Source organism: Lagenorhynchus albirostris, chromosome 17 (assembly GCF_949774975.1).
Source record: "Lagenorhynchus albirostris chromosome 17, mLagAlb1.1, whole genome shotgun sequence".
Lineage (NCBI taxonomy): Eukaryota > Metazoa > Chordata > Mammalia > Artiodactyla > Delphinidae > Lagenorhynchus > Lagenorhynchus albirostris.
The window spans coordinates 73,143,748-73,171,666 of record NC_083111.1 but is presented as its reverse complement, the minus strand read 5'-3'; the positions used below and the strand labels follow the sequence as shown (position 1 = coordinate 73,171,666).

Here is a 27,919-nt window from a genome sequence, read left to right as displayed (position 1 = left end):
ATGCCAGGCTTCCTGCTACATGGTCCACTGGTAAGGCTGTGCATGGGCCTCGCATGTGTCCTGTCCCTTTACAATACAGGTGGGTCTGGTCGAAGTTCAAGTGTCTGTTCTGTATACTATGTTTGGGTATTCATTGTGCTTTAGAGAATTGTAGCAGCCAGCGTTTCAGCCCAGAATCCAAACGAGTTTGACAAAAATGGCAATAATAAATTCCCCATTTATTCTGTTGCAGTTGAGTCCCATTTATGCAACAGAATTATCTTCACCTCCACTGTTACCATCCTTATCCAAAGCATCATCTTCTCTTTGGTGGGCCAACAGGAGAGCTTCCCAAAGCAGCTCCTTGCTTCCCCTCTTGTCTCTCAATGATCCACTCTCCACTCACCAGCCTGAGCCATCTTTTCATACATTTCATTAAGCCACCTTCCGAGTCCTCCCTCATTTCTCCCTCCTCCTCCCCAAAAGTATTCAATGACTTTCTACTTTTCTTTGGACAGTATCCTAAGTCCTTTACATCCTCTACATGACCCAGCCCACCTCCCCATCGTCTACGGTCCCTCATATCCTTCATTCCTTATGCTCCATCACACTGGCCTTCTTTCAGTTCATAAAATAATACTCATGCCCATCTCAGACCCCAGGCTCAGGCTGTTACCTGTACACAGAATACCCCCTCAGCCAGGTACGTCCTGCTCACACACTACTCGTCTTTCAGATCTCAGCTGAAAGTCACCTCCCAGGGACGGCTTTCAGATCCCTGAGATTAGATCAGGCTCCCTGTTCCATACACTCAAAACGTTTTCAAAGTATCTAACATTGTTTGTAATAATATCCATGGGTCTTAATTTCCTTCATGTTGGCCTTCCCAACTAGACTATAAGCTCCATAAGGATGGAATCTGTATCTATCTGCTCATATTATACCAGCATCTAACACACACAATGCCTATTAAAGTCCAGAGGCTTAGTAACATGATCAACTATTAGTATTATTATAGTTAGTCAATAAATATTTAGTGACGAAATGATTGAATGAATGAGCAAACTCCATGTGGGATTTTAAGTAAGTCCACATCATAATTGTCTCATCTTTAAAAGGATTATTTTGGGTTAAATTTTCTCTGATGCTATGTCTGGGTTATAATTTCTCTGATGAAATCTTTTCTTCCTTTAGAGTCTGCCTTTAAAGGGGAAGCCAAGAAGGAAAATGTCATGACCTTCCTACTTACAACATGTAAATGGGCAGGTGGTCCTTCTTAGTTTACTCTGTCTTGGGTAACTTCCTTGGCTTCTCTGAGCCTCACTTTCTCTGTCTCTAAGATGGAGATTGTACCTGTATCTCCAGCTCTAACAGTCATAGTAATAGTTCCCATGAGCTGCTCATTGCTTTATGGTTCATGGTACACCCGGATTCTCATGACCTTATTAAATCCACAAAAACTGTGACCTTCTATTAGCAATAGAAGATTTCATAAAGGGAGATATTGTTATTTGACATCATCACTTTTGTAATAATCCCACCTTTCTTTGACTTCTTTTTCTGATGGTATGAATTTGGTTGTAAAGCAAGACAATGAATGCAGGACAAGGTAGAAGACACAGAGGAGTCAGGCGCTGGGTTTCTGTTCCTAACGTTTTGGCAAACAAGCAGGATAATTTTTTTAATACTTTTGAATTTGGGGATGGGGAGTGGTAGCAGGAATCGCTCTTTATGCTAAATTTTTTATTTACTTTTAATTAGTTAGTACATTCATATAGTTCAAAATGCAGAAGGTACAAAGGTGTAAAAGTTAAATGCTCCACCAGTCAGCCACTTCCTTCTCCAGAAGACACCAGTTGTACCAATTACTTCTCTATAAGCAGGGTAATTTTCAGCAAATATTTCCCCTGTTTGGGTCTTTAATTTTCTCTTTAAGTGGGAACAATTCCTGTTTCACAGGTAATCATAAACCATGAAAAGCAATAAAATACTAAGCATGACTAAGTATGAAGACTGCTAATACCATCTACCTTAAAGATACTACTATGGTGGTCATTTTATCCAAAAAGAGAACAATAGCTTTATGTTATCTGCCCAGCAATTTATCTGAAAAATGTCTATAGCATCCTATTCAGAAATCCCTGCTTCTGGGGTATTTAGATCACACTTCAAATATTGTTACCAAAATCCACCCATGGGTTTGTAATTATAAAAAGAAGTGGTGGAAATAATTTTTCCTTAATGAAATGAGCAGTGTTAAGAAAGGCTCTTGGTTAGGAAGACTGCAGCCCAGGGCTCATCATTTGGATTTGACAGGTATTAAGAATCCCACAAACCCAGCAGCTTATAGCATCCCTGGAGCTTGGCAATCCAGAGCCCAGATGATTCCGGTCCCTCACCCTGACAGAGGGCTCTGCTTCCTGGTCAGGTAACAGGCGAGGTCAGCTGGTATCTCCTACAGATCTCCCTGCAGCTGCTTCAGAGTAGATTGTGGGTGTCAAGGGCCCCTCAGTGTGCCTGAGAGGGGAGAGCCAGACGGACTCTCCCAAGCCAGAGGGGGGGTTTGTTTGACAGCTTCAGGCCTGCTTGGTAATAAACATCTGTCTCAGACTTCCTTTAATTGTATCAAGAACATAACCGCCACCTCCAGTAGCCATGCTGTGTTGTAAAGAAGGACATCCACAGACTCCCCCTAGCTCTAACCCCAAAGCTCTGATATTTAACCAAAAAACCCAATCATCTGTGAAAGGTCAAACTGGCTGACAACGGTTGACTGAACCTAAGTTCCAACAGGGTACATAGAAAGCAGAGGGAACAACCTAAACGTTCATCCACGGGCGAATTGATAAAGAAAATGGAGTATATGCACACAGTGGAATATTATGCAGCCTTAAAAAAGAAGGGAATCCTGCCATTCGCCACAACGTGGATAAACCTTCTGCTAAGTGAGATAAACAGTCACAGAAGGACAAATACCACATGATGCTGCCTCTATGGGGAATCTAAAATCATCAAACTCATAGAAGCAGAGAGAAGAAAGGTGTTTGCCAGGGTCTGGGAGGAGGTAGACACAGGGAGACTGGCCAGATGTGGGATTTGGATACATCACGTAACATTCTGGGTCTCAGTTTCTCATCCTTCAAAGGTAGTGTTGGATAAGATGAGTTTTAAGGATATTATAAATTGCTGAGGCTCTGCTTCCACGGTACTATTTTATTCATGAAAACTTTTATTTCAGTGTCTGGAAATAAAGAAGTTAAGAAGGAAAAAGATGGGGCTTTCCTTGGTGCAATGGTAACTAGACCGGTCCTAAATGCTGACTTACTCTGTGACACTGTAACACATTTTTCAGCCTCTCTGTGCCTTGGTTTTTCCATCTATAAAATGGACATAAATCACCTTCTCCATTGGAATGTGACATGAAAAAATAATCATTGCAACAATAACAGTAACGGATGCAGTATGAGTAAATGGCGTCTAATCCAAAAGAGCTGACTGACTTTTCAGGTTTTAGCTTTCCGTCACTTCCACAGTGAGGTCTCCTCCATCCCCCAGACCAGGTTGGGTTCTCTGATAGAGGTGCTCCCAGCATCCTGCTGGTCCCTGTTTGACACTCTTCTCGTGGGATTACACGTGAATCTCCCTCCTCCCTCTGAGCCACAGACAGTAGGCTCTGCAGCCGTGGAGACTCAGTCCTTTCCTGTTGACCTCTTTATACCTAGCCCTAGGTGAGTGTTTATCGAATGAATAAAGAATGAATGAACGCCTTTGGTATTTCAAGATTTCCTTTGACACTGTCTTCTTTGGCAGCATGAAATTTGCTGAGTGGGCAAATGGCCTGATACTTTGGAAGTAGGTTCTGGCCCTTCATTACCAGGACTCAGTTGTGCAAACTTAGGCAAGTTTCTTCTCCTCTCGGAGCCTTGGTTTCCCAACCCAGTAAAGAGATGGGGTGGATTAGGCTCCCTGCATGGGAATCACCTTGTCCATTTATTAAAATCTGCATTTCTAGACCACGTCCAGTTCAAGGAGACTAGAATCTCAGGGGGAGGGACCACAGTGCCCCCAGTGATGCGGACCTTCCCTAAACCGGAGGGCAGCTGCGGTACAGACCTCAAGACCCCTCCAGCAATGTGGGGCTGGGGTCGAAGGCTCTACTTGTCTCCTGAAGCCTTTTCTCTTCCCAGTGTCTGGCCTCAGAGGAGATGAGAGTAGAGAAAAGGGGGTCACTTTTCTGGATACCACAGGTGAGTACTGCCCACCCCACCCCCAGTGCTCCACGGGTGGCCTGGGCCGCTGAGATTACTTCTCCCGCCTCTTTGGACCTCCATTCTCATCCCCGCAGCAGAGCAACGGCATCCCTCCAATCCTCAGATTGCTTTCGCCACAATTATCTGAACATTAGGTAAGAGATGAAGAAGATAGTGTTTGCCAAAACATGACGGGCAGCGTCAAGCTCTCATGTCCCCTTTGTCAACTGCTGTTTCCAAGTCTTCAGGGAACAGCTGGGAGAAGCAGCGTCTCTCCACTTGGCTGCACACTACCAGTATCTCGGCAATTGGATGGATGGATGGATGGATGGATTTAGGTAGTAATGTCTGTGACACATCCCAGACCTATTGAATCTGAATCTCTGAGGATGGAGCCCAAGCATCAGAATTGCGGAACTGGAAAAAAATCTTTCCAGTGATGCCAAGGGCCAGCCAGGATCCGAGCTCCTCTGTTTTTTTGGTTTTTTGTTTTTTTGGTACGCGGGCCTCTCACTGTTGTGGCCTCTCCCGTTGCGGAGCACAGGCTCCGGACGCGCAGGCTCAGCGGTCATGGCTTACAGGCCCAGCCGCTCCGTGGCACGTGGGATCTTCCCGGACCGGGGCACGAACCCGTGTCCCCTGCATCGGCAGGCGGACTCTCAACCACTGCGCCACCAGGGAAGCCCCAAGCTCCTCTGTTAGACAATGTCATTATTTATATTATACAGCACGTTGAGAACTCCTGCAATTTCCTAGGGCTTATATTGTATATAAGCATCTCCCACCAATCTCTACTCTCTCCAAATGCAGAGAGAAAATATTCCCTAAAATAAGCATTCCTTGTGTTTCACCCAAACGTCTACCTACTCTTGCTTGTCACAGTACATGCCATTAGCTGTCACCTCCTGAGGACAGGAACTGCCTTTTATCTTCCAAATCCTTGTGCCCAGCACAGGGTGTGAGTTCATGTCCAAAGAGGAGGCACATCTGCCTGAATGTCGGAAATGAGGAACTTTTCCTTTTGCCAAGAAAGGCCTGCTGATGACATTATCTTTGAATCTGTTTCAGAACTGCCTGCAATGTCGGTTGATCTGTCTGCGCTTAACCTGACAGAGCTGGTGAACGGGATGCTGATCAGAGCTTTAAAAGGTAAACAGTTGTTTTAAAAGAACAATCCAGGCCCATTTTTATCTTGTTCCTGCTTCGCCTCTGGACTCTCCACGACCTGGGCAAGACCCGTCACATCTCTGTGTGTCTCGGGTCCTCTGTGTTCAGAGCAGAGAATGTGTGTCCTGCCTAACTCATGATGAGACTGAAAACATCCAGATGAATGAAGTAGGAGGTTTGCCAGCATTTTGAGAGCAAGCTGCACTCCAAACACAGCATCTGTGTAGGCATCTCTACTCATAACTATATTATGAGACAATTGCAAAAGTTTAAGGACAGTTTAGGAAATATACCCAAGGGACATGTATTTTTGCCTTTTTTGTTTGTTTTTGCTTTGCTTTGATTTTTGTTTATTATTTTCAGTGTTTATTATTATATTTTTATTTGTTCATCGTATTATTAATTTCCGTGATCAGTTTGCTAATTTCTATTACTGTTATTATTGTTAGTGGGCATTTACTGCTTCTTTATCTCAATGTTTTTGACAGACAGCAAGCAATTCTTCTCCTTGCTAAGTGTTACTTCCCACAGCTCCTTTGCCTTCCACAAGTTTTCTGTGGCCATTTACAACAGTAAGTGCTGGCGCTCCTTCTTTTGTAAAAAAAAATTATTTTATTGAAGTATAGTTGATTTACAATGTTGTGTTCATTTCTGCTGCACAGCAAAGTGACTCAGTTATACATATACACATTCTTTTTCATATTCTTTTCCATTATGGTTTATCACAGGATATTGAATAGAGTTCCCTGTGCTATACAGTACGGCCTTGTTGTTTATCCATTCTAAATATAGTAGTTTGCATCTGCTAATCCCAAATTCCCTATCCATCCATCTCCTATGCCCCCTCCTCCATCTTTTCTTGGTGGCGAGAATGGTAAGCGATGGGTAGGCAGGCCAGGCCATGTGTCAGGGTTGCCATGTGCTTCGTTTCTCTTCACAGTTTCTAACCTGAAGACTGTGGACCCGGCCAAATTCCCCTCACGGTACTGCTACTGCTTAAACAACCGGACCAACGATTTATCAGGTGGGTAGAACTCACTTTGAGGCTTGCAGGCTGCCCTGATTTTGCTTGTGCCCTTTTAAATAAGGTTGAATTATTTGTTTTCTCCTTAGACTAAGATCAGAAAATGAAATGATATTATGCTTAAATATGTGCACATCCATTGTCCTGGAAAGTTCCTTTCTTGGTTTTTCTACCCTAGAGCAATAGTTACATCTGCGCAAAGGGGCAAGAACAGAAGGGAGCATTGTTTGAGAGCAAAAGCTGAGAACAACCTAAACATCCATCATTAGGAAAACGGCTGAACAGTCTACGGTACAGTCAAATCTTGGAAGACAGCCATAGAGAATGCATAAATGCATGCGTGTACACATGCAAAGGCAGAGTGAGGACCAGAAAGGCCAGCGAGTGAGCCAGAGAGCCGTGAGAAATGAGCTCAGAATTGTGGGGGCAAGGCAGGAAAGGTGTTGCAGATCATGTAGAAGTTTATAGTCTGCCACAAGGTTTTCCACTTTTACTATGAATAAGAAGGAAGCCATTGTGATTGTCCACACAGAGGAGTGACGTGATCTAACTTACATTTTAAAAGGAGCCCTTTGGCTGCTTGTTAAAGAATAGTCTGTAAGGGAAGCAAAGACTCAAGGTGAAAAAGTCTTCTGCTTTTTTTTCCCCTCGCTTAACATAATATTAAAAATATTTTCCATGATATTACAAACTCTTTGCAAACGTGTAATGGTTACATAACCTATGAATGTGAGCATTTTCTTAGCTAGTATGCTGTTGAACTTTTGGGTGGATTCTAGGTTTCTCTTAATATAAAAAAAAATCCTGTATTAGACATCTTCGTGTCTAAAACGTTTCCCTGTTTTAGATTACTTTCTGAGGATAGATTCCCCAAGGAGGAATTTATGGACCAAATGTTGTGCAAAGAGGATAATGATTATTGTTTAATAAGTACTGGATGCCACACTCTGCAATAAGTACCTAATATCCATCTTCTTATTTAACTCACCCTCTGAATCTCATCAACAAACTACATTTGGGAGGGAAAATGTTCTTCATAATCACATCTTTCTCACCATCTATTAGCCTCGGCTAGAGGCCAAGTTTTGTCTGGTGTTGAGTCCCTGCCCTGATTGTGTGAAAGATAAAAATAAAATTTAAAAATTGGAGTCACATCTGCTGGGGAATTTTGTAATTCTGTTTGGTGAGCTCAAGTGTATTTTCATACACATGCAATGCTTATTTGAAAAGAATTGATCCATGGATCGTTACCACTGATAAAATAGTATCTTGCTCCCCTGGTAAACCATAGAGATTTTCACAAGGTTTAACATGTCACAACGTGCCTAATGCTGATTCCCCTCAAACAGCTACCATGAGAGGCTGTACACTTTGGCCAACATCTTGCCATGGTTCAAAACCTTTGGGGAAGATGTGTTTGTGGATAATCTTCAGACATGGATTGTTTTCTGAATATTCTCAACTCTGATATATAGCCTTCCTCTGAGTGTGTTTTTCCTTAATGAAAATAGCTTAAATTTTCTTGATTTAAAAAATAATATATTGTGATGATAAAGTATATTGTGATGTTAATATATTGTGATGTTAAATTTTCTTGATTTAAAAAATAATATATTGTGAGCTTAAATTTTTCTTTCTTTTTTTTTTTTTTTGCGGTACGTGGGCCTCTCACTGTTGTGGCCTCTCCTGTTGTGGAGCACAGGCTCCGGACGCTCAGGCTTAGCGGCCATGGCTCACGGGCCCAGCCGCTCCGCGGCATGTGAGATCTTCCTAGACCAGGGCACGAACCCGTGTCCCCTGCATCGGCAGGTGGACTCTCAACCACTGCGCCACCAGGGAAGCCCGAGCTTAAATTTTCTTGATTTAAAAATAATATATTGTGATGTGAAAAATAATATATTGTGTTGTATGGAAGGTATGATTATACCTTCCATACAACATGGAAGGTATAATCAAAATATGAGAGACACCTCATATCCCAACATCCATAGGTAATCACATTATCCAAGGTGATCTAAGCCACCTCTCTCTAATTCATCTATCTAAGCCATCTGTCAACTACATATCTAACCTACCTCTCTAACCTACCTACCTACTCCACCTACCTACCCCATTCATCTAGCCATCTATCTACCCATCCTACTGTACCTTCTCTATATTATTTAGAAAACAAGCTAGGCTATTATAACAAATGACCCCAAAACAGGGTGACTTACAGAAGGTAGAAGTTTCATGTGTGACAGTCTAGGTAAGCATACCAGGACTGCTCTGATGGTTTGATGGTTTAGGAGCCCAGGCTCCCTCTAGCTTGTTGCTCTGCCTTCCACAAGGTCTGGCCCTCGTTATCACAGTCCAGGGTGGTTTGTCACCGCATTCACATTCCAGCTACAGGAAGGGGAGAAAGGAACTGGAAGGCACGCCCATTCACTATATAAACTCAGTCTGGAAACCTTTCACATTGCTTCTTTTCACATTCTATTGTCTAGAACGGAGTCACATGGCCACACCCACCTGCAAAGCAGGCTTGAAAATGTCATTTTCAATTATGTTAAACTACCATGTGCCCAACTGAAATTTCATGTTTTCTTACTAAAGGAAAATGAGAGGATGGACATTGGGAGACAGCTGTCAGTATCTACCATGTTTTCTATGAAATTTGATATTCCATTTTCAACTAATCAGCATGTCTTAAAAAACATTCCATTCAATGATATAAATATGCTTCATCCTTCATATGAATTCACAGTATTCATTGAAAGAATGTACCGTAATATAATTTATCTCCTCCTGATGGAAACGTTTTTTTTTTTTTACAATTATCAGCAATGCTGTAAAGAGAACCTGTGTACAATCACTTGCAGTGTTTGCCCGATTATCACTGTAGGATACAGTCCTCAAAACAAAACTGTTGTCTGACAGGAAGAGGATTTTGTGATGCTTCAAACTGCTAAAATTTCCTCTAGAAATCTTGCATAAGTTTACACTTCTACCAATAATGTTTGAAAGTGTGTGTTTTTCCACACCCTCGCCAACACTGAGTACCAAGAGACATTCTTAAATCATTACCAATTAAGACGGACAAAAAGGGTTTTTTCCCTATTTTCTATTTATATATGAAAGTAGTCAGAAATCATTCATCTGTGTGTTGCTAGTAAATTAGATAGTTCATATTTTCATCAAAACAAAGAATATCTTTGAGGCAGTGATAACTGATATTCTTCCAAGCCTAGGACCCGATTGTGAAAGCAGTTCTAAAAGGAGAGTTGACAAATGTATTGAGTAGGAGATTTGTATGAGCAGTGGTGGAAATTTTGGGAAGAATAGGAGCTTTAGCACAAGGCAGACCTCAGATCAAATTCAAGCCCTGCCACATGCTCTGGGACCTTGGGAAAGTTCCATCATTTCTCTGAAACTTGGGCAGAATCTGGACTCCATGCTTGGTGTCTGGGCTGCAAAGCCATGCTCATAGCTTCTATGTAATATAAATAGTGGATTGCAGTTTCTTGGTCTATCTATGAGTCTCTCTCTCTCTCACTAATCTCAGCTTCGGGTAGGCAGAGATGGTGTCTTAATCCTCCAGTGCCTAAAAGACGTCTGGCATACTCCAACACTCCATGAATGTTTATTAGATGAATGAATTAATAAACAAAGGAGACTTTTGAGAATTAGAAAGAAAATAGATGGCATAAGTAATGAAATACTACCCCTCTTCAGTTTCTACAATGTGACTATAAACAGATTGGTCTAAAGAGACATAAAGAAGGATGCCTACATTCTGCATGGCCACGTGTCCACACCTGTACAGGTGGCCCACCACATCTTCCTCTAGGAGACTAACCACGCACCCGTGCAAGTGTGGTAAGGTGGCATGTCACCATGGCTCCGGCTCACATAGCCCACCTCCTGTTGGCCTTGCATGCTATACATTCCACTGGTTGTCACATCATGTTTTCTTGCCTCTCTGGGTTCTATATTTTCAATGGTCTGGGTTCTGTATTTTCAAGTCAGCTTGCCCCTGACCCCAGCCCATAACCCCGTTACTGAGTAAAAGAAGCATTTAGACAAGGCACGACGGGAAACTATCCACGGGCCCTCAGAAGCTTCTCTAGAAATTCACAGTTTGGGGCTCCTAGAATAAGTACTCCTTGTTTTCGAAGCCAAGAACTTGCTGGGTCCTGGAAAACCATAACTGAACAGCAGAAGAGGCAGCAGCTGTGTGGGTAGGAAGTGCATTAGGAACTTTCGTTGGTCAATGGCACCCACCATGTCAAGACCTGTTCAGAACGTGCTCGGAGAGAAAGTCCTCGAAGATTTTATAGCTTGAAATGTTGTAAAATTATCTCAGTCTCCTCCCATCAGACTTCTGAATGTGGAGGGCAGGAGAAGAGCTCCCTTGTTCTATTTTGTGTAAAGTCCTTGTCTCCTTTGATAGTTCATAGTTTATAATCCACCACTAAATTTGGTATCATTTTGAAAATCTGAAGTTATGTAAATTTACATCCCGTGTCTGCAGGGCTGCTTCCTATCCAATGAATTTGGTATTCTAAATCAATTAGACGAAATAATGGGGAGAGAAGAAATCAGAAAAACCATTATTCAACACTATGGTTTTGCAAAGCTCTTTGGTGTTGGCAGAGAAGGATCTGGGGTGGGGGGAGGGAAATGGAGGAGAAAGGAGATTATGATGGTGGATCCAAAAGTTTTCTGCCTGCCTGAAATCAAGCCTTGAAAAATAACTAGTAGTATTTCTTTTTATGATTGTTAATAATCCCCAATACACCGAACTAAATCAAACTTGTAAAATCTACTCTGAAAAATCCAAATACAATATACATTTCCCTTCAAGTCTCTGAAATTTAAACCAAGTCTCAGAAATTTAAACCTCCTCAATCTGTCTTACAGATTTCACAGCCCTACTGGTGGACATCATTGGAAATTCTACCAGCTACCTCACAGAGATTTTAAAGTCACCCTCCATCCTCTCAGGTGTGCTCATCTTGAAAATGCTTGGCAAATGTGAGATTTGGCATTCATCATGGAATAAAACCTAGTCACCTTCCCACCCCGATCCCTACCATAGGCCGGGCTGCCAGGAACTTTAATGTAAGTTTTATTTAGACAATCAGCGTGGTACAGTTTCAACCACCAGTACAGTATTTGAAGCTTCCATCTTCCTACCAAAGCTATTCCTGGGGTCCAAAAAGTTGGAGGAAGAATCTGAGGCTCAACACTGGGGGTAGTTAGGCAGACTCAAAAAAAGCTTCTACTGGACAGCTATACTCCCATTTTAAAGACGAGAAAACTGAGATTCAGAGAGGTTGAATATTTTGCTCAAGGTTGGCTCAGAATTCAGATTTAGATCTCTATGGAGCCTAAAGTCATGTCTGACATACAATTGAGAAAGATACGCTTCAGTTATAAGGTGGCTTCATATAACTCCCCTGGGGGCCTACTTTGAAGAGCACAGATGCAGTCAATAGCCCAACTCTTGGTCTCATCAGAAAGGTGGCGTCCTACACTGTGGAGCAACTGCTGTTTTAGGAGCAGTGCGGGAGGAAGAAAGAGAAATAACAGATCTATTCAGGTGCCCGGGACTCTTCTAAGGGCTTCCCTCATTGGATCCTCACCACAGCCATATGGGGCAGCTACTATATTTATCTCCACTTTACAGGTGAGGAAACTGTGGCACCAAGAGGTTAAGGAACTAGCCCAAGATCGTTCTGCAGAGATAGAATTCTAACCCAGGTGATCTGGCTCTGAAGTCCATGCTCTTGGTCACTATTAATACATATAGTAATAGGGCCACGTTAACAAGAACCATTATTACTATGATGCCTATTTACTGAGCTCTTCTATCTGCCAAGCACCATACTTAGAGTTTCACATACATTGTCTCATTGGATCATCATAGCCATCCTACCAGAGATGTCCAACCACACAACCACAGTCCTTTAGGCAGCACCGTCAGGGACAAGTATGCTTAGGAACTCAGAAGTTTTCGGATTTTTGATGGGGTAATAGGGTGTCTACACTATACCTGACAGAACACCTCCAGCAGCATCCAGGACAGCTTGCTGTAAATCAGACACATTCATATTCATTTAGCAAAACGGTTCACGCTTTACACTAAGGAGAGATAAACTACAATAGCCTCGCATCTGTCAATTCAGGTTTTGCCACTGAATGAGTCGGTGCCAAACTCACACAAAAACCTTCCATCTTACGGAGATCTGGGGATTTGGAAAGTGCAAATAAGGTACTGCGGGATTTGAATTTTCCCCATTTTAAAGATAGGTGAACTGAGTCTTAGAGAGGTCAAGCAGTTTATTTATGCTCACTTAACTAATCAGTGCCAGAGCTAATGCTGTAATCCTGGACGCTGACCCCAGAGGCTCTGCCCTTAGCCATTACATTATACTGCACCTTCTCTCCATCAAAAAAATTAAAACCAGAAACTCGGGGATGACTGAAAATCAGGGCTCCTAAATAAGGAGTTAGCCTTATTTTCCTATAGCATCCAGAGCTAGAGATTTCCAGCTTAATTTTCATTTCAACCAAAGACTTAACAGCTTCAGGCCCATTGCTAAGTCCTGTTGTATCCTGGTCTGTCTTGCAGTGAGTCAAGTGAATGAATCTGACTGCATCTTCATCTGTGTGATGTCAGGAAAGTCAGGTGAACCACCAGCCATTCTTTGACAAGCTCTCTGAGCTGAGAATTAAACACAGCCCTCCAGCAGGTGAGCCCAAGAGTTGACCCTGTTGGTGTGGTTCTTGCAGGAGGAATCTTTCTGACTTCTGGGAGATGGCGGAAAAATCTCCTGTTATCAATTACACATTTACCAGCAGCGTGTCTGGTGTTCTGGGTGAGTGTAACCCTCCCAAACTCCCACTATAGGGTCTCCAGACCAGGGTCCCAGCTAGCAAGCTGAAGACTGAATGCTGCCCTCAGGTATTTTATTTAGCTGTACTGTGTGAAAATCAGAGGGTTTCATCATTAAAATTTTTTGAATTTCTAGATTTTTTTTTTTTTTTTGGCAAAATATCGGGTAGCCCTGGACCCTCCCCCTCACCCATGGCAACTGGGGTTGAGTTGCCATCCTCCCCATTAGGAGAGACACCTTTCTCCTCTTTTCCATAGCCCTCACTTCTCCCTGTTGCCTTGCACTTTCTTCTCATATAAACCACCTGGTTTTTGTAGGTATTTGAATTTGTGACCCTGCTGTAGACATTGCCACTCCGTAATACTCAGACCGTACCCAACCATCCTCTACCCCTCCACACACATCTACCCATCTTCCTGTCTTTTCTCTGGCATCAGGTGGCATTTTTTGGAACCACCTTAAAGCCATCTTTTTCCCGTACACTTATGGGTCATTTCTAGCTGAATAAAGCTTCTGGAATCTGGTTGGTCTTCCAAGATCATCATCTGTTGCTATGATTATCTTAGTTAAAGTCCTTGTCATCTATCTTTACTATAATAGCCTCTGAACCAATCTCCTTTGACCTAGTCTCTTATTTCTCTGAAATATCCATCCATTGTCATAAGAGTGATAAAATAGTTAGGTTATGTCTCTTCATCGCTCAGAACTCCTAAGTCAGCAGTAGAGGGTCTGAAGTCCTTAGCATCGAGTATACATTTGTCTGTCATCAAGCCCACCCTACCTACTCTCTTTCACATAAACCTTCTGCTAAAACTCCACTGAAATCCCTGCCCTTCTTGCAGGCGGCATACATCTCCATGCCCCTGCAACTTTGCTCATGCTATTATACCAGAATGGAACTTCCCTACTTCTCCATAGTTCAGAATCCAATTTGTCTGTCAACGGCCAGCTCAGCTGCTGCCTCCTCTTTCCAAAAAATCCCCCAGTCAACATTAGTCTTCTGTCTTCTAGGATTCTACAACACACACTTAGAAGTCATTTGGACTGTTACTCCAGGTTGTGTCACAGATGACCTCATCTGTGGGTCTCCTCACTGAATCATACTTGAAGGCAGAGACTGTCTCCTTCATCTCCATAGTCTGCTTTCCCCTCAGTGCCTCACACTGTACTTTGCACATAGTAGGTTCTTTACCCGTGTTTATTGGAGTGAAATGACGTTTACCATCAACCTCCAATTCCACTCCAGAGGGCTGCCTTGCTTGGTATTTATCGTAGGGCATCTCTTAGTTATGCCGAGGAAGGAACTTCAACTGTATGGAATAAGGCTGCTTGATAAGGAGAAGAAATGGGCATTTGGTGGGTTCCCCTCACCTACCCAATTCTGAGGACAGATCTGAGGATTGAGTCGATCTCACTTCTTCAGAGAGTCCTTTCATGACTTTCTGACCCCCAGTCTCAATGATGTCTCCCCTTTGGTGCTCCTGTAAAGTTTTCCCAGCAACAACTGCTTGAGAAGAGAGAACATATGAACAAGCTGACACAAAGTTGATGTGCTTGATGGCCAGTCACCTGGCTGAGTGATAGATGGATTGGCAGGCACTCAGTCCCATGTGCATTAATCTGAGAGCTTCTGGTGCATGTGGGGTGATACTGAGCTCAGAAGTAAGGCAGGAGAGAGGAAATGAGGCTGCAGGGCCACCTTCTGCAATTGCACTGGTTGTGCCCGACACACAGTTACCTGCCAAAGGGGCAAGTAGGGGCCGAAATCCCACCTGTCTGCAGGCCAGGCTTTGTCCCCCCAGAGGAAGGGACCTTATGGGCTAGTGAGAGCCTGTCCTATCCTAACATGCAGCCTCCATCCCCTAAGCCTTCCCGAGGTAGGCTTCATGAACACTTGGACCTCTTCCTCTTTTCCTCCTGGAGAATCCAAGGGCACTGTGTAGATCTCCTTCTGAATGAAGCCTTCCTTCTGTCTCTGTGGGGGGCCATCTTTCAAGTGGGTTTCTTACTGGCAGCCCCTAGCTCCCCCAAATTTCACCTCTGGCCCCTAGTCAGGCCCACAGCGCACATGAGCAAACCTAATCCCTCTTCCTGGGACCAGTGCCAGAGCTGTGGAGGGGTTGAGGGTTGTGAAGTGGGCAAGGACCCTGACAGGATCCAGGTTCTGTTCAGGAAACACCTCAAGTGTCTGATGCTTTCTGGCCTGACAGCTTTGCATTCTGTGCACGTTGCTTTTGCCCGTGGCATTTTCACCTCTCGGTATTTTAGCTTAATCTGTCATTCAAGGGGAAACCCTCCTCTTGGTGACGTAACATACTGCTCCGAGTAAGGTCGGAATCTCTGCATTCTGTGTATTTGCTGTCCAATGACCTTCAGTGGCTCGACAGTTCTCTGTGTGCAAAGTGTCAAGCATAGTAAAGCTGCCATTGACTGTCTCCTTGAATGTGCAGCTACCGGGGGACGGCCCGGACTTCACAGCTCACACCCACAAGCCGGCAGACACTACCAAGGACAAGCCCCCCACGTGGATCCCAGAACGCTGGAGTGTCTGCTCTGAGAAGCTCTCCCAGGACAGAGACAACAACTCCTTCACAGGGAGAGCAGACCACGAACACAAACAAGCATGCTGAGGGTCACAGCAGAGCCCCGGCCGCCCTGGACGGCGCCTCTCCCACCCTCTCAGACTGGGGTGAGATTTCTCACCCCATCCTCTCCTGTCCTGTTTCTCCCCACACTTCCCTCTAGGCTCAGATAAATAAGTGAAATCCTTCCTTTACCCCTTCTCCACCAACCTCTTTGTTCAGCAGCCCTTTAAGAGGAGAGAGATGTGAACCAGTATGCGTATGATACCTATAAGCAAAGGCAACAAATGTCACTGGCATAATGTCTTTCTAACATTTAATTTTATAATTTTTTTTAACATCCTGACTTCTATTTATTTTGCTTTTTTTTAACATCTTTATTAGAGTATAATTGCTTTACAATGGTGTGTTAGTTTCTGCTCTATAACAAAGTGAATCAGTTATACTAGTTTAAGACTCACAGGAAGCTGCAAAAATAGTACAAAATTCCCTCATACCGTGCACTCAGCATCCCCCGATAGTAAGATAAATGTGGTATATGGTAACATCAGGTATTTTCATTTTAACAGAGCAGGTAGCAATATCTCTCCTGAAATTCACACTAAATGGTGAAATGCAGTCAACATTTTATGGCAGGCAGGGTTAGGTTAATTTGTAGCTGGCTGGATAATGTTGCCAAGAATATATTAATGACTTGATGCCAGTGTAAAAAGCTGCTGCTGCTGACCTGCTGAGAAGTTCTTCTTTTCCCATCATTTTTGTGGGCACTGATCAGTGGTGTTGTCACTGAAGATGTAAAAGGCATGCTTATCCTATTTGGAATAAGATACAACTGAGCTAACTCTTTCATTAAAAGACGATTATGTCTCAATGAGTTCCAACAATGGACCACAGTCATCAGAATACATTCATTCATTCATTCACTCATCAATACGTATATTTAATATCAGACCCCAGGCTAGCTGTCAAAAAACACAGCTCTAGCAATGTTCCCTTTCCTTCCTGAGCTCTCAGATCTGGGAGAGAGACATAGACAAGTAAACTGATAATTATTATCCAGCCTACAAAGACCTATTGTCCTGGAGAGCCCAGAGAGGGGGCTCCCCTGAGGAGCTTGAGAACTGATAAAAGTCAAGCAGACAGGGAAACAAGAACGAGGAAAAGGAATCAGATTCACTGACTAGAAATTTTTTAGTAATATATCCACATCAAGACAATTATACAAAATTAGAAAGCTTTCCAGCATAATATGAAAAAAGATGTGATTGCCAGTGGCAAGAAAAATCATAAAATATCTAGCTATCACTCTGAGAGGGAAAGTGCTAGTTTTGCATGAGAAAAACTACAAAACTTTCAAGAGAGTAATAAAAGCATATTTAAATAAATAAAGGGTTATACCATGTTCTGGATGAGAAATCGGAAGAGTTTTAAAATGGCAACTGTTCCCAACTTAACTTATAGATTTAAAATCCTCCCAGGGGATAAGTTTTGTACAACCTGAAAAAAATGTATTTTAATTCTTAACATGGGAATGAACGAGTGAAAACACCTGGCACTTGTTTAAAAGACCAGTGAGGGAAGACTTGTCTTAATGACCGTCCTGTGATATTGTCAGTCAGCCAGTCATCATTATCGTCACTGCCATTTCAATGGTAATGCTGAGAAGAGTTTAGTAACTCGCCTCAGAGTTCACAGCATGGAGGAGGTGGGGGCAGAACGTACACCTCCAGGTCCCCTTACCTTAAACCTTTCCACTGTATCACATGACTAGAATCAGTATTTCTTAAATTTGACAGTGTCCACTGTCCTCTGGACACACACCCTAGCTGATTGTTCAGCGTCCTAGGAATTTGGAGAATTTTTTTAAATTAGTAGTTGGGAAAACAAAGTTTAGTGTGGTCCCCTTATTCCAATTCAGGGTAGGGTTGAAGTCCCTGGATTATCTATATTATGCATGCGCACTGCATGTACCCTTAGATTATATGTCAATGTCTTGTCAATTTTACATCTGAATCAAAGCAGTCAAGCAGTAAGTGCCCTGTTACTGTCACCTGTGCAGCTACCGGGAAGGTGGCTGGAATTCCATGGGTGACAGCCCGCAGGCAGGCATGGGCTTCCACACTACCTGTGCCCTGGGCTCAGGCCACCAGTGAGAAAACACCTGGAGGTCTTCCCTGGGAAACACGTTCCTCCCCGCCGACATCTCCTGCAGAGGCCGAGAAGGCCACGAACACACGGAACTTTTCCGAGACTCCTGCCAGGACAGCGGCCATGACTGACAGCCCACCAGGGACCAGCCCAACCTCAGGTAAGAGAGGGTGCTCGCTCCTATGCCACTAATTACATATACAAATATAGTGATAGGCACATTAAAATGTAATCATATAGCATGAGGAAGGCCTGAGCTCTGAAAAACTGTGCGATTCCAATTTTGTGTTTGTCTATGTATTTATGGGTGTATGTGTGTGCGTGTGTGATACAGATACACAGAAAATAAAAACTAACCAAAATAAGACAAAAGAAATTCACAACATGTTAACCTTGACTATATCTGGGAAGTATCAATAGATAAGATTTGATTTTTCTTCGCTTCAGTATCATGAATTTTCCATATTTTCTACTCCTAGGATCAGACAAAAATGGTTTACCTGTTTTTAAAATCACTTCCTCTGATCTCTGCAGCCAGAGGCCCTTCTTCTATGCTTCTGTTTTCAATGGATCGTAACATTCATCACTGCTGTGCTGTTAGGGGCCATGAACTTGACCTTTCTCCCCTCTGGACTATGCTCTCTTTAAAGGCCTGTGTCTTTTCTCTCCAGTTCCCATGAAACACAGCAGACATCCAGTAAAAGCTTGCTGAATTACCTGAATTTCTGATAAAGTAGAGAGGAAGAAGTAAATGAATTTCAAAGGGTGCAAATGTAAAGTCTTAACTTTAGGTGCAAAATCTCAATTGTACAAAAAGGTCTGGGAACGTAACTGATAGCTTAAATCAGAGAAACACCTGACATAATGGCATCGGGAAAAATCCAGGCTAACATACTTGGGTTTGGCCAACAGGCAACATCAGCCAGCACAGCCCTGAGGCTTTGAGCTCTGGCCTTTATTTCAGACACAGTAGCTCTGACATCTTGACTCCACCACCGTTGTCTCCTTAGGCAGTTCTTTTGATTTCTCTGAGTCCTGGTTTTCTCATCTTCGAAATGGGGAAGGTGATGCTTACTTTTCAGAGTGGCTGTGCTGATTCAGTTAGGTGAAGTCTGTAAGGTGTTCAGCTCCACACGGAGCACCTTGGAATCACTCAATCAATGGCAACGCTTACTGCCCTGTCCTACTGCCCCCAGGGCGACAGTGTAGCAGCCAGCTTCAGGACACATGCTCAGGAGGGTAGTGGCAAAGCGGATGTCAACCATAGGAGAGCATGTGTCTGCTTTTGCCCTAGGCCCCTTGCAGCTCTAACCCTCTGTGATTCTGCAGTCATTTAGTTAAACTGTGAACAGTGACCACAGACGAGTCAGCTCTGTGTTTGGGTTAGAGTTAAGGCTGCTCATCTTCCAGAACTACACAGAAACACACCCAGGCAGCGAGCGTCAGCGGTGCCTTCTGTATTCAGGGGCTTACAGTCAGTGCCTGGAGGGGAATCCAAAGAGGATGCTGATGGCTCCCCTAGTGGAGCAGTGGTTAAGAATCCACCAGCCAATGCAGGGGACACGGGTTCAAGCCCTAGTCGGGGAAGATCCCACATGCCGCGGAGCAACAAACCCGTGCGCCACAACTACTGAAGCCTGTGTGCCTAGAGCCTGTGAGCCACAACTACTGAGCCCAATGAGCCACAACTACTGAAGTCCACGCGCCCAGAGCCCGTGCTCCGCAACAAGAGAAGCCACCGCAATGAGAAGCTCACGCAACGCAACAAAGAGCAGTCCCCGCTCGCCGCAACTAGAGAAAGTGCGCACGCAGCAACCAAGACCCAACACAGCCAAAAATAAATAAATAAAATAAATAACAAAAAACAAAAACAAAACAAAGAGGATGCTGACCGGCTCTGAGAAAACGACCAGTTTGCCCCCTGGCGTTGGGCCTCCTGCCCATAGTTATCTGTTTGTAAATGTGTCATGCTGCCCGTCTCTGCTACTGAGGCAGTTGAACTCAACGCTGCCACACCCACCATCCTAGCAGAGGAGCCTAATAAGGAACAAGCAGGACTGCAACACTGTACTGGGTCCAGCCCAGGCTCTGAGACCTCACCCCACCCCTCCACATCTTCCTTCAGACTCCAGCCATAGCAAATGGCCTTCCACTCACTTCTCTGAGTCTTTGCTTATTACGCACTTTCCTCTGCTTGGAAGGCCTGTTCCCCTCACCTACGGCTATGCTTTCTCCATCCCAGAGAAGACGTCACCTGCCCCATCCCCCATCCCCACGCTCATGTTGCACTCCCAGCCTCACCCCTTTCCTTTCCGCTTAACCACACGAGGGAAAGTGCCTGTTTCCTCTTCCTCTCCCTCATTTTCTGTAAGAAGGCTGCTTTGCTGGTTTTGCTAGAGGCATGCATCTTGACAGCAGGATCGCTTCCCAAAGTGGTCCTTAAGTCAGGACTTCATGAAGAGGATCAAAAGAATTGTTGAGATGAGCCCACATTCTATCATGAGGATGCTGGGCAGTGTATAGGGGTGGGGACGGAGTAAGTGTGCACACCAGACTCAGGCGAATGAAGAGCATCTCGTGTCCTCTTTGCCTAGGAGCACCGTGCTGGGACGTGGCCCATGCAAGTCCACTCCTCTCCCATTTCATACTAGTGTTAGCGGGTTTCCAGTGGCACCAACACACTGTATGACAGTTACTGATGGGACTTGCCCATTTCCTCCTCAACACTGGGGGTGCCTCCACTGTAGAGTCTATTTCATACTCGTTTCTGCATCCTCGGCAACCCCCAGCTACCTGGCTTGATAAGCAGCAGTGGATGAACAGGGCAGGACTGGTGGCAGGGGGCCTCTTCTGCTCATGCATCCTTTGAAGAAACTCAAGCTCACCTCTCTCTCCTCTCATCCCAGGCCCATTCACCCCTGGCACACAGACTCCAAGTCCCACCAAGGCTCCGGCCCCCAGATATCCACAGGCAGGTAAGAATGTGGCCCTGGAAAGAGGAGCCCGATACCCCAGGTGGAAAATATTGTTCAGGGGCAGGGGCGTGACGGGACGGGGGTGCCTGTAGGCAGACTAAGCTTGTTATTGTATTTTATTGGTTCCAGCAGGAGGAGAGCAGGAGAACTAAGTCTTGCTGTGCTATTAAATCACCCTAGGATCTTGCATAAATCACTCTCTTTCTTGACTACAATTTCCCTATGGATTTATAGAACTCTTTAAGCTGCCATGATTCTCCGCTCGAGTGTATACCCCAGGTCCATTTCATTCTGACCTTTGCGAGGCCATTGTTGTCCTTGCAGGTGATCTCCCTGCTGCGTGGCCCTTTACCCCTGGAGAAGAGCCAGTCCTCGTCCCAGGACCCCACCAGGCTTCAAGTACGTACCAGTGCCCTGTCGCTCCTATAGCTTTTGTTTGTTTTGGACGAAGTTGTGTACTATAATAAAAAGAGGTTTGTTTGATAAATTTAGATTCAGACTGCTGAGATTAACCCCTAGCTCTGCTATTTACTGGTGAGGTAACCTCCTGTGCTCAAATTCCAGAATTCAGTTTCCTCCGCTGTAAAGTACAAATAATAACCATTATCGTGGGCACTAAAAATGTATTTTCTCTGCAGCGTTTTGTATTAGGTAAGATAATGTGTGTGGAAGTGGTTTGGAACTGGAGAGCTCCATATAACTTAATTCAATCAACTGTTTTTGAATGGACACCCACTGAGAATGTGCTGGACACCTTGTAAGTGGAAGCTGTTCTTATAATGAGCATGATGTTAGCAGAAAGAGGGGAAGGAAAAAAGGATGACTCCAAAGGTCCGCCCCCAGCCACTGGGTACCATTCACTTCTATCCCCTGTGGAAGGACATTCCTGGACACGTCATTCTTACAGAATTCTAGGGGAATCCCTCTCCTGGGCTTGGATGTGGGTTTTCAGGACCCGACAGAGGCTCAGGACTTGGAGTTTCTGTGGTTTACGCTGCATTTTTCCTATTTTTGGATGTCAAACTCTTTTTTCCCGTGGAGCCAGTTTCCATGAGAGAGAAATTGACACAAAGTGAGTCCTTCAAAGCTGGTTGAGTCCTCAGGTCCCTCCCACTCCTAGATGCCTTTCAATATGATTCTCCTGAATGTTCCTGGACCTGAATGTTCTAGTCATATGTCAACAGGGCATTATTAAATTGCTGGACGCTGCGCCGTCTCCTTTTTCATAGGACCTAAGATCTGCCTCGGCCCCATTCTCAACCTGCAGTGAATGGTGAATGGACCTTTCAGACACAAAGACGTGATTATGCTACCACAGGAAATTATAGCCCTGTTTTCTCCAGGTTCTAAAGAAACACAAGAGTGGTGCAGATGGGGGCAGTCGTCAGACTGAGCTTTAGAAAACAAGTTGACTGTATTTACCTGTATCTTTATCCGTATCTTTATCCGTATCTGTATCTATACATCTATCTCCGTATGGCTCCATCCATCCATCCATCGTTCCAGCCATCTAATGAGAAATATAAAATCTCTCATTAGAACTTTTATTTTTAATAAAATTTCAGTGAGACCATCTCTGATTTCTTCCAGGAACCAGACCCCCTCCTTTCTCTACCTATCTCTGGGAAGTCTCACAGGCAGCTTTACCAGACATGGTGAAGCAAGGCCATGTTTACCTGTTGTTCTTGAGCTACCTGAGATCGGGGGCAAGACAGTATTCACTCAGCACAGTCCCTGACAAAGGGAAGATGCTAAAGTATTGTTGACGTGAATGGTCTGGGATTGCATCTTCTAGGGTGTCCTGAGCCGCTCCTCAAGGAGGCGGCCATGACCTCTGCTCCTCTCACGCTGGCCGTCCAGAAGCTCAACCCTTGCCTGATGGAGCTGTGCCGCTTTTTCCAGCAATGCCTCTGCATGAGCCAGAAGAGAGACCCCAGGATGGAGGCAGTGAGGTAACCTGAGCCACTCACTGCTTTTTACATCCAGTATTTACAGGCTTCTGATTCTGCTTGACTCCTCTGCAGGCCACTAAGTGATGAGGCATTAAGTAATCCACACACAGATGACAGGGGTACCTCAAGGAATGCACACTCCAGTGAGTCCTCTATTGCACTGTCACCTCCTTGAGAACGAGCATGAAACCTCATTCATTTCTGGGTCCCCAGAGCCAAGGGTGGGCCATGACACAGTCAGTGCTGTCAAGTTGACTTGTATTGTGTCACATCTGCTGGAATAATTACAGAGGATTTTGAGTGGTCCCGGAACCCCAATGCCCTCAGCCTGGCACGATTTGGTAGAAGAGACTAATCAGAGGTTATGTCCACCTAAATTCCAGTTTTTTCATAAATCCCTAGCAGTCATTTGCTGACTTAATAATAAAGATGTAAATGGAAAATTAGAAGGCAGACCCCATCTTATATTAAGAAGGACTAGGTGTGGACGTTTTCCTGCCCAGGAAAGCTGACACACTGTCCTTTCTTCTGGGATTTATCCTTGGCTGTAAACCCAGAGCCAATCAAGGTAGATGAATATTTCTGCTCCAATAGTAGGAGGCCAATCTCTCAGATCTTTAAAGTTGTTTTCAAAGTCTCCTTATGAGATCTTTCAGCTTTTTCAATGCCCATTATCCACGGGCTCTAAGCCCCAAGTTCAGGTTGGCAGCCTTTTTCCATCACTCTTTTCTGGCCCTGGTCTTGGATCTCCAATCAGAGTGGATGCTTCTTCCACCCAGAGAGGGAGATATGCAAGATTTGCAGACCTGAAGGTGTTAGCCAGCAAGGTGGAGGCATTTCTCCACGGCACAGGCTGATCTTAAAGAAGAGGACATTTTGCAACAATACTTTCCTACTCGATCAGCGCACTATTCCTTCCTTCTTTCTCTATCTATCGAGCTCTTTGTATCAATAACAAGTGCCAAGTCTCCACTATGTATCAATTTAACACTGAGAGGAGCCAGCAGGATATAGAGACAAATCAGAAATAAACCCAGAAACTGAGGATTTCATAGTTGGGGGTAATAAATGGTCATAAACACACATTAAAATATGACATGGTAAGTGACAAAATCAAGTCACGCACACAGGCAAAACCTATTAATCTCATACCCTTGGAAGAAAATCAGATTTGAACCATCCATATTGCATATTTGCTGGAAGGATAATGAGGAAAGCAGAAACTTCCAGAAGGAAATTTGAGTTTAAATTTAGAGAAATGAAGCATCTGTAAAACTGAGCTTATCCCTTCTTTTCCCTTTAAGTTAATAATGAAGTGTTCTATAATCGTACAGTAAGCATTGAATATGGGATAAGAATAACAGAGTAGGAGGCTGGCATTACTCAGTGTGCTTGTTGAATAGGACGGCCCCTGTGGTCAAAAAAAACCGTGGTTTAGTGGGGCAGTTTGGCCATGTGAAGAGACAAATTACAAAGAAGTGTGACAGATGCTATAGCAGATACAAGCTCTGCTATACAAGCTCGTATAGCAGAACACCAGCCATGGGACCCCAGAGGAAATAACTAATAGGGCTTATGAAGGAATGGGAGTTTGTTGGGCAAGAAATGGGAGAGGCCACTCCAGGCAAAAAAGGTAGAGAGTGAGAGGCAGACTGGAACATATCAGGACCACGGAGAGTTCCAGGTAGCTACAGCAAAAACGGGAGGCCACTGTCCCAGCATATGTCCCTATTCAGGAAACCTTATCCTTCCCAACATCTACTTGGGTCTTGCAAATGAGTTTTGACTTTTCCCAGAGTTCCAGCAGCAACATCTCTGTGCCTCGGTTTCCAGAGTTTTATAGTGTCCTGTAAATTGAGGGTGACAGAACCTGGGAAATCTTTACAGTCAGCTTTACATGAGCAATTGGTTGCTCCTCAGAATATGCGAGAATCACAGAATGATACAGACGGAAGAGAAGTTAGAGACTATTGAGCCCAACCTCCTCATAGCTCAGGCGAAGGATTGAAAGGGAATTGGATTCCCAAGAGTCCTATGTGAAGCCAGTGACACAGCCTGTCCTGAAAACTCTTCTTCCTAATGACATGCGTGGCCTTTTCACTGAAGCCTTTTGAAGCAATCCCTGCGGCCACCAGCCAAGAGCAGGAGATTATTTTGCTAATATTTGCTCCACTGTTGACTATAACAGCCCTGCGCTTTTACTCCACCTCACACAAAAATAAATAAATGAACATCATCATTGATCCAGCACCTATGATAAGCCCAGCACCGTTGGGGAACTTTGCAAATGTTATCTCATGTCATCCTCAGGATACCCTATGAGTGTAGATTCTATTATTGCCTCTCATTTATATATGAAAAAAACAAGGCCCAGAGAATTAAGTAATCAGCCTGAAAGTCATACATTCTAGTAAGTAAAGATGGTAGAACTAAAAATAAGTCTTTCTGACTCTGAAGTCTAAGCTTTTTCCTACTCAGACTCATTCTCTACCTCTCCTCCCACAGCCTATAAAGATGGAGAGGGAGTTCCTTGCTATGAATAATTAGCCATTATGACTTTTTTTTTTTTTTTTTAGTATGGGTCTCTTCTTATAGCCACAAAGGATAGTAATTGCGTTCAACTCTGATTTAAATCTTTAGGTATTGTCTTGAACACTATTCCTGGTTTCTGAAGAATGCAACATACATCTGTCAGAGGGTGAAAAGGGTGTTCCACTCACACAGTAAGTACACAGCCGGACTGTATTGTAAATCGTGTTCTATGAAAAGGTTCTAGAACTCTGAGTGATGTTCCTGCCTTAGCACGGGGTCAGTAGGAGGAAGTATAACTCATCTAGTGATCATGAATCCTAGACAAAAAGAGTCTAGGGTATTTCTGAATCCCCTTCACCTAACAGTTTGAAAAAAAAAAAATGCAGGAGTCAGCCCAGCCAAACACTGTTGCTTTCTCTGTGCTCTTGGGCAAGCTTCTTATCCTCTCTGAGTCCCCATGTAAGCTAAAAAGACAAAGACAAATGAAACAGGAGACACTCACCATGTAAGCACTCAAACTCCTGACCAAAGCAAAATGTATACCAATAATTCAAGAAGAAGACGGCAGCTTGAAGTGCTAGAAGTGGATGTGTATGGTACCTCCGTCCTTGTCCTCATGGCATCTGAGCCCCATTTATTCTCAGAGATGCCAGACATCTTCTTTTTTTCTTCTACTCCTGCCAACAAAAGTGGCTGACGTAGTCTGTCCGTTCCCAAAACCAATAGTTTGGCCATGGTATTGTGCCACCCTCCTGAACTGTCCGGTCAAGGGACTCTGGCTTTCTGAAAAGCATGCAACCAGGCTGAACTCTGTGAAAAATCCTTTCTAAGTAAAACCCAAATATAAGGCAGGTGGTCATATGGCCATGCTTTACATAACGACAAACAATCAAACAAAACACAATTTAGCTGCCCAGCCCTTCCTTGTGGCTTCTGAAGAATATCAGATGAGATCCATGGTGACACTTCTTAGAAACTCTCTTATTCTTTTTGCCCCTCCATTATCTCTCACTTCCCACAAGCTACCGTCTCAAAACCTCTCTTCAGGCTTCATTTTCCAACGTATCACTCAATAACTTTCCTAAAATCAAGCTTTCTGGCTCTTTCTCTGTTTCCATATATCGCCTCTGATTATTTTCTTTTCCTTTTGCCTTTCACTTTTTTATCTCTCGAACACAGTTTCCTTATTTCTTATACAAGTCCATCAGCCCCCTTCCGCTGTCTTTTCCTTCCACCGTCACCTGTATTCTGCATCACAAAAACCAAGCATTTGGACTGGGGGTGCTGGAGGGGCTCAGTAGTCAAAAATAGAAATCTATTTACCTGGTGTGGGGAGAGGGAATAGGAAATCTTGCAAACTGCTTATTGACCAGCTCTTCTATTGTCCTCACCACATTAAAATCTCCACACAAACAGCATTTTACATTTACGGAACATCATAATGAGTTCAGATTAGCATTGTGCAAACTGGGGAGATGAAGTTGGTACAGCTGCGTGTTAGAAAAACATCACTGGGCAGAGACTGGCGAAATGAGGCTTTGCTCTCAACACGACTTTCCTGCTAACTAGCAAGGGGGTCTTGCACAAGTTCCTTCATTCTCTGACGTTGACTCTGAGTAACACCCTGTGCTGTGCACTGCCATATACTGGCCCCCTGGGAAGAGCCTGGGCCATTGCTGGCGCTGTCAGAATTTATGTCTCTGTAGCATTTCCTTCTCCATACCATGAGTTCCCTCTCTTTTTTTTTTCCAGCCTTGAAACAAAAATGCCTCGAGAATATCTGCAAGTCTGTTTGAGGTCTTGAAAAAGCAATGGGACCTAACAGTAAGTTGGGCAACATCTGTTCACCCTGGCCCCTGGCCCAAGTTGGCTGCATTTGCAGAATTCACCCAGGGTGCAGCCAGATCGTCAATTAATTGAATGTGGGTCTTTTTGGAAGTAGCAATTCTTTCTCTCCTGTGAATCTGTGTAAGGGATTGAATGTGGAAGACCACGTGTTAGAGCTCTCACAATCAATGCAGTGATGCTGACTCCCTTGCCTGCTCCAAGGTCATGGAAACCTAGTAGCTATGCTCAAGGGACTCCCATGGGGACTGAGACTGAAGAAATGCGATGTGGGGCGTCATGCTAGCATGAACAAACCAGTCCAGGCACTGAGACTCTGACATGGCTTAAACTTGGGACTTCAGGAAGGCAACACAAGGATAAATGAGGAAAGCTGAACCCATTCTCTGGAGAGAGTCACATATGAATTCTCTGCACAGTTTATTCAAACTTGCTTATCTACAACTCATCAGACTTGCTGTACTATCGATCCACATAACCTTCCAAGCCCCCTAAACAGGAGGTGATGAGAACCTTCCCTCACGGGGAGGTGGAGAGTGTTGTTTTGTGATGTCTGGGCTTGATTTCTCTTCTGTGCGTCCCAC

General features: G+C 44.1%; 1 protein-coding gene across 1 annotated transcript; it reads left to right on the top strand.

Moving 5' to 3' along the window:
• HHLA1 (HHLA1 neighbor of OC90) lies at window positions 1-27,286 on the top strand. Its single transcript, XM_060127745.1, has 17 exons — window positions 1-79; window positions 1,174-1,233; window positions 4,167-4,226; window positions 5,298-5,378; window positions 5,885-5,968; window positions 6,337-6,420; window positions 11,323-11,406; window positions 13,037-13,093; window positions 13,197-13,283; window positions 15,353-15,560; window positions 15,752-15,990; window positions 17,943-18,191; window positions 20,938-21,006; window positions 21,331-21,405; window positions 22,802-22,958; window positions 25,599-25,681; window positions 27,243-27,286. The coding sequence occupies exons 1-17, from the start codon at window positions 1-3 to the stop codon at window positions 27,284-27,286; spliced, it is 1,800 nt and encodes a 599-aa protein (XP_059983728.1).
• Window positions 27,287-27,919: the final 633 nt, after the last annotated feature.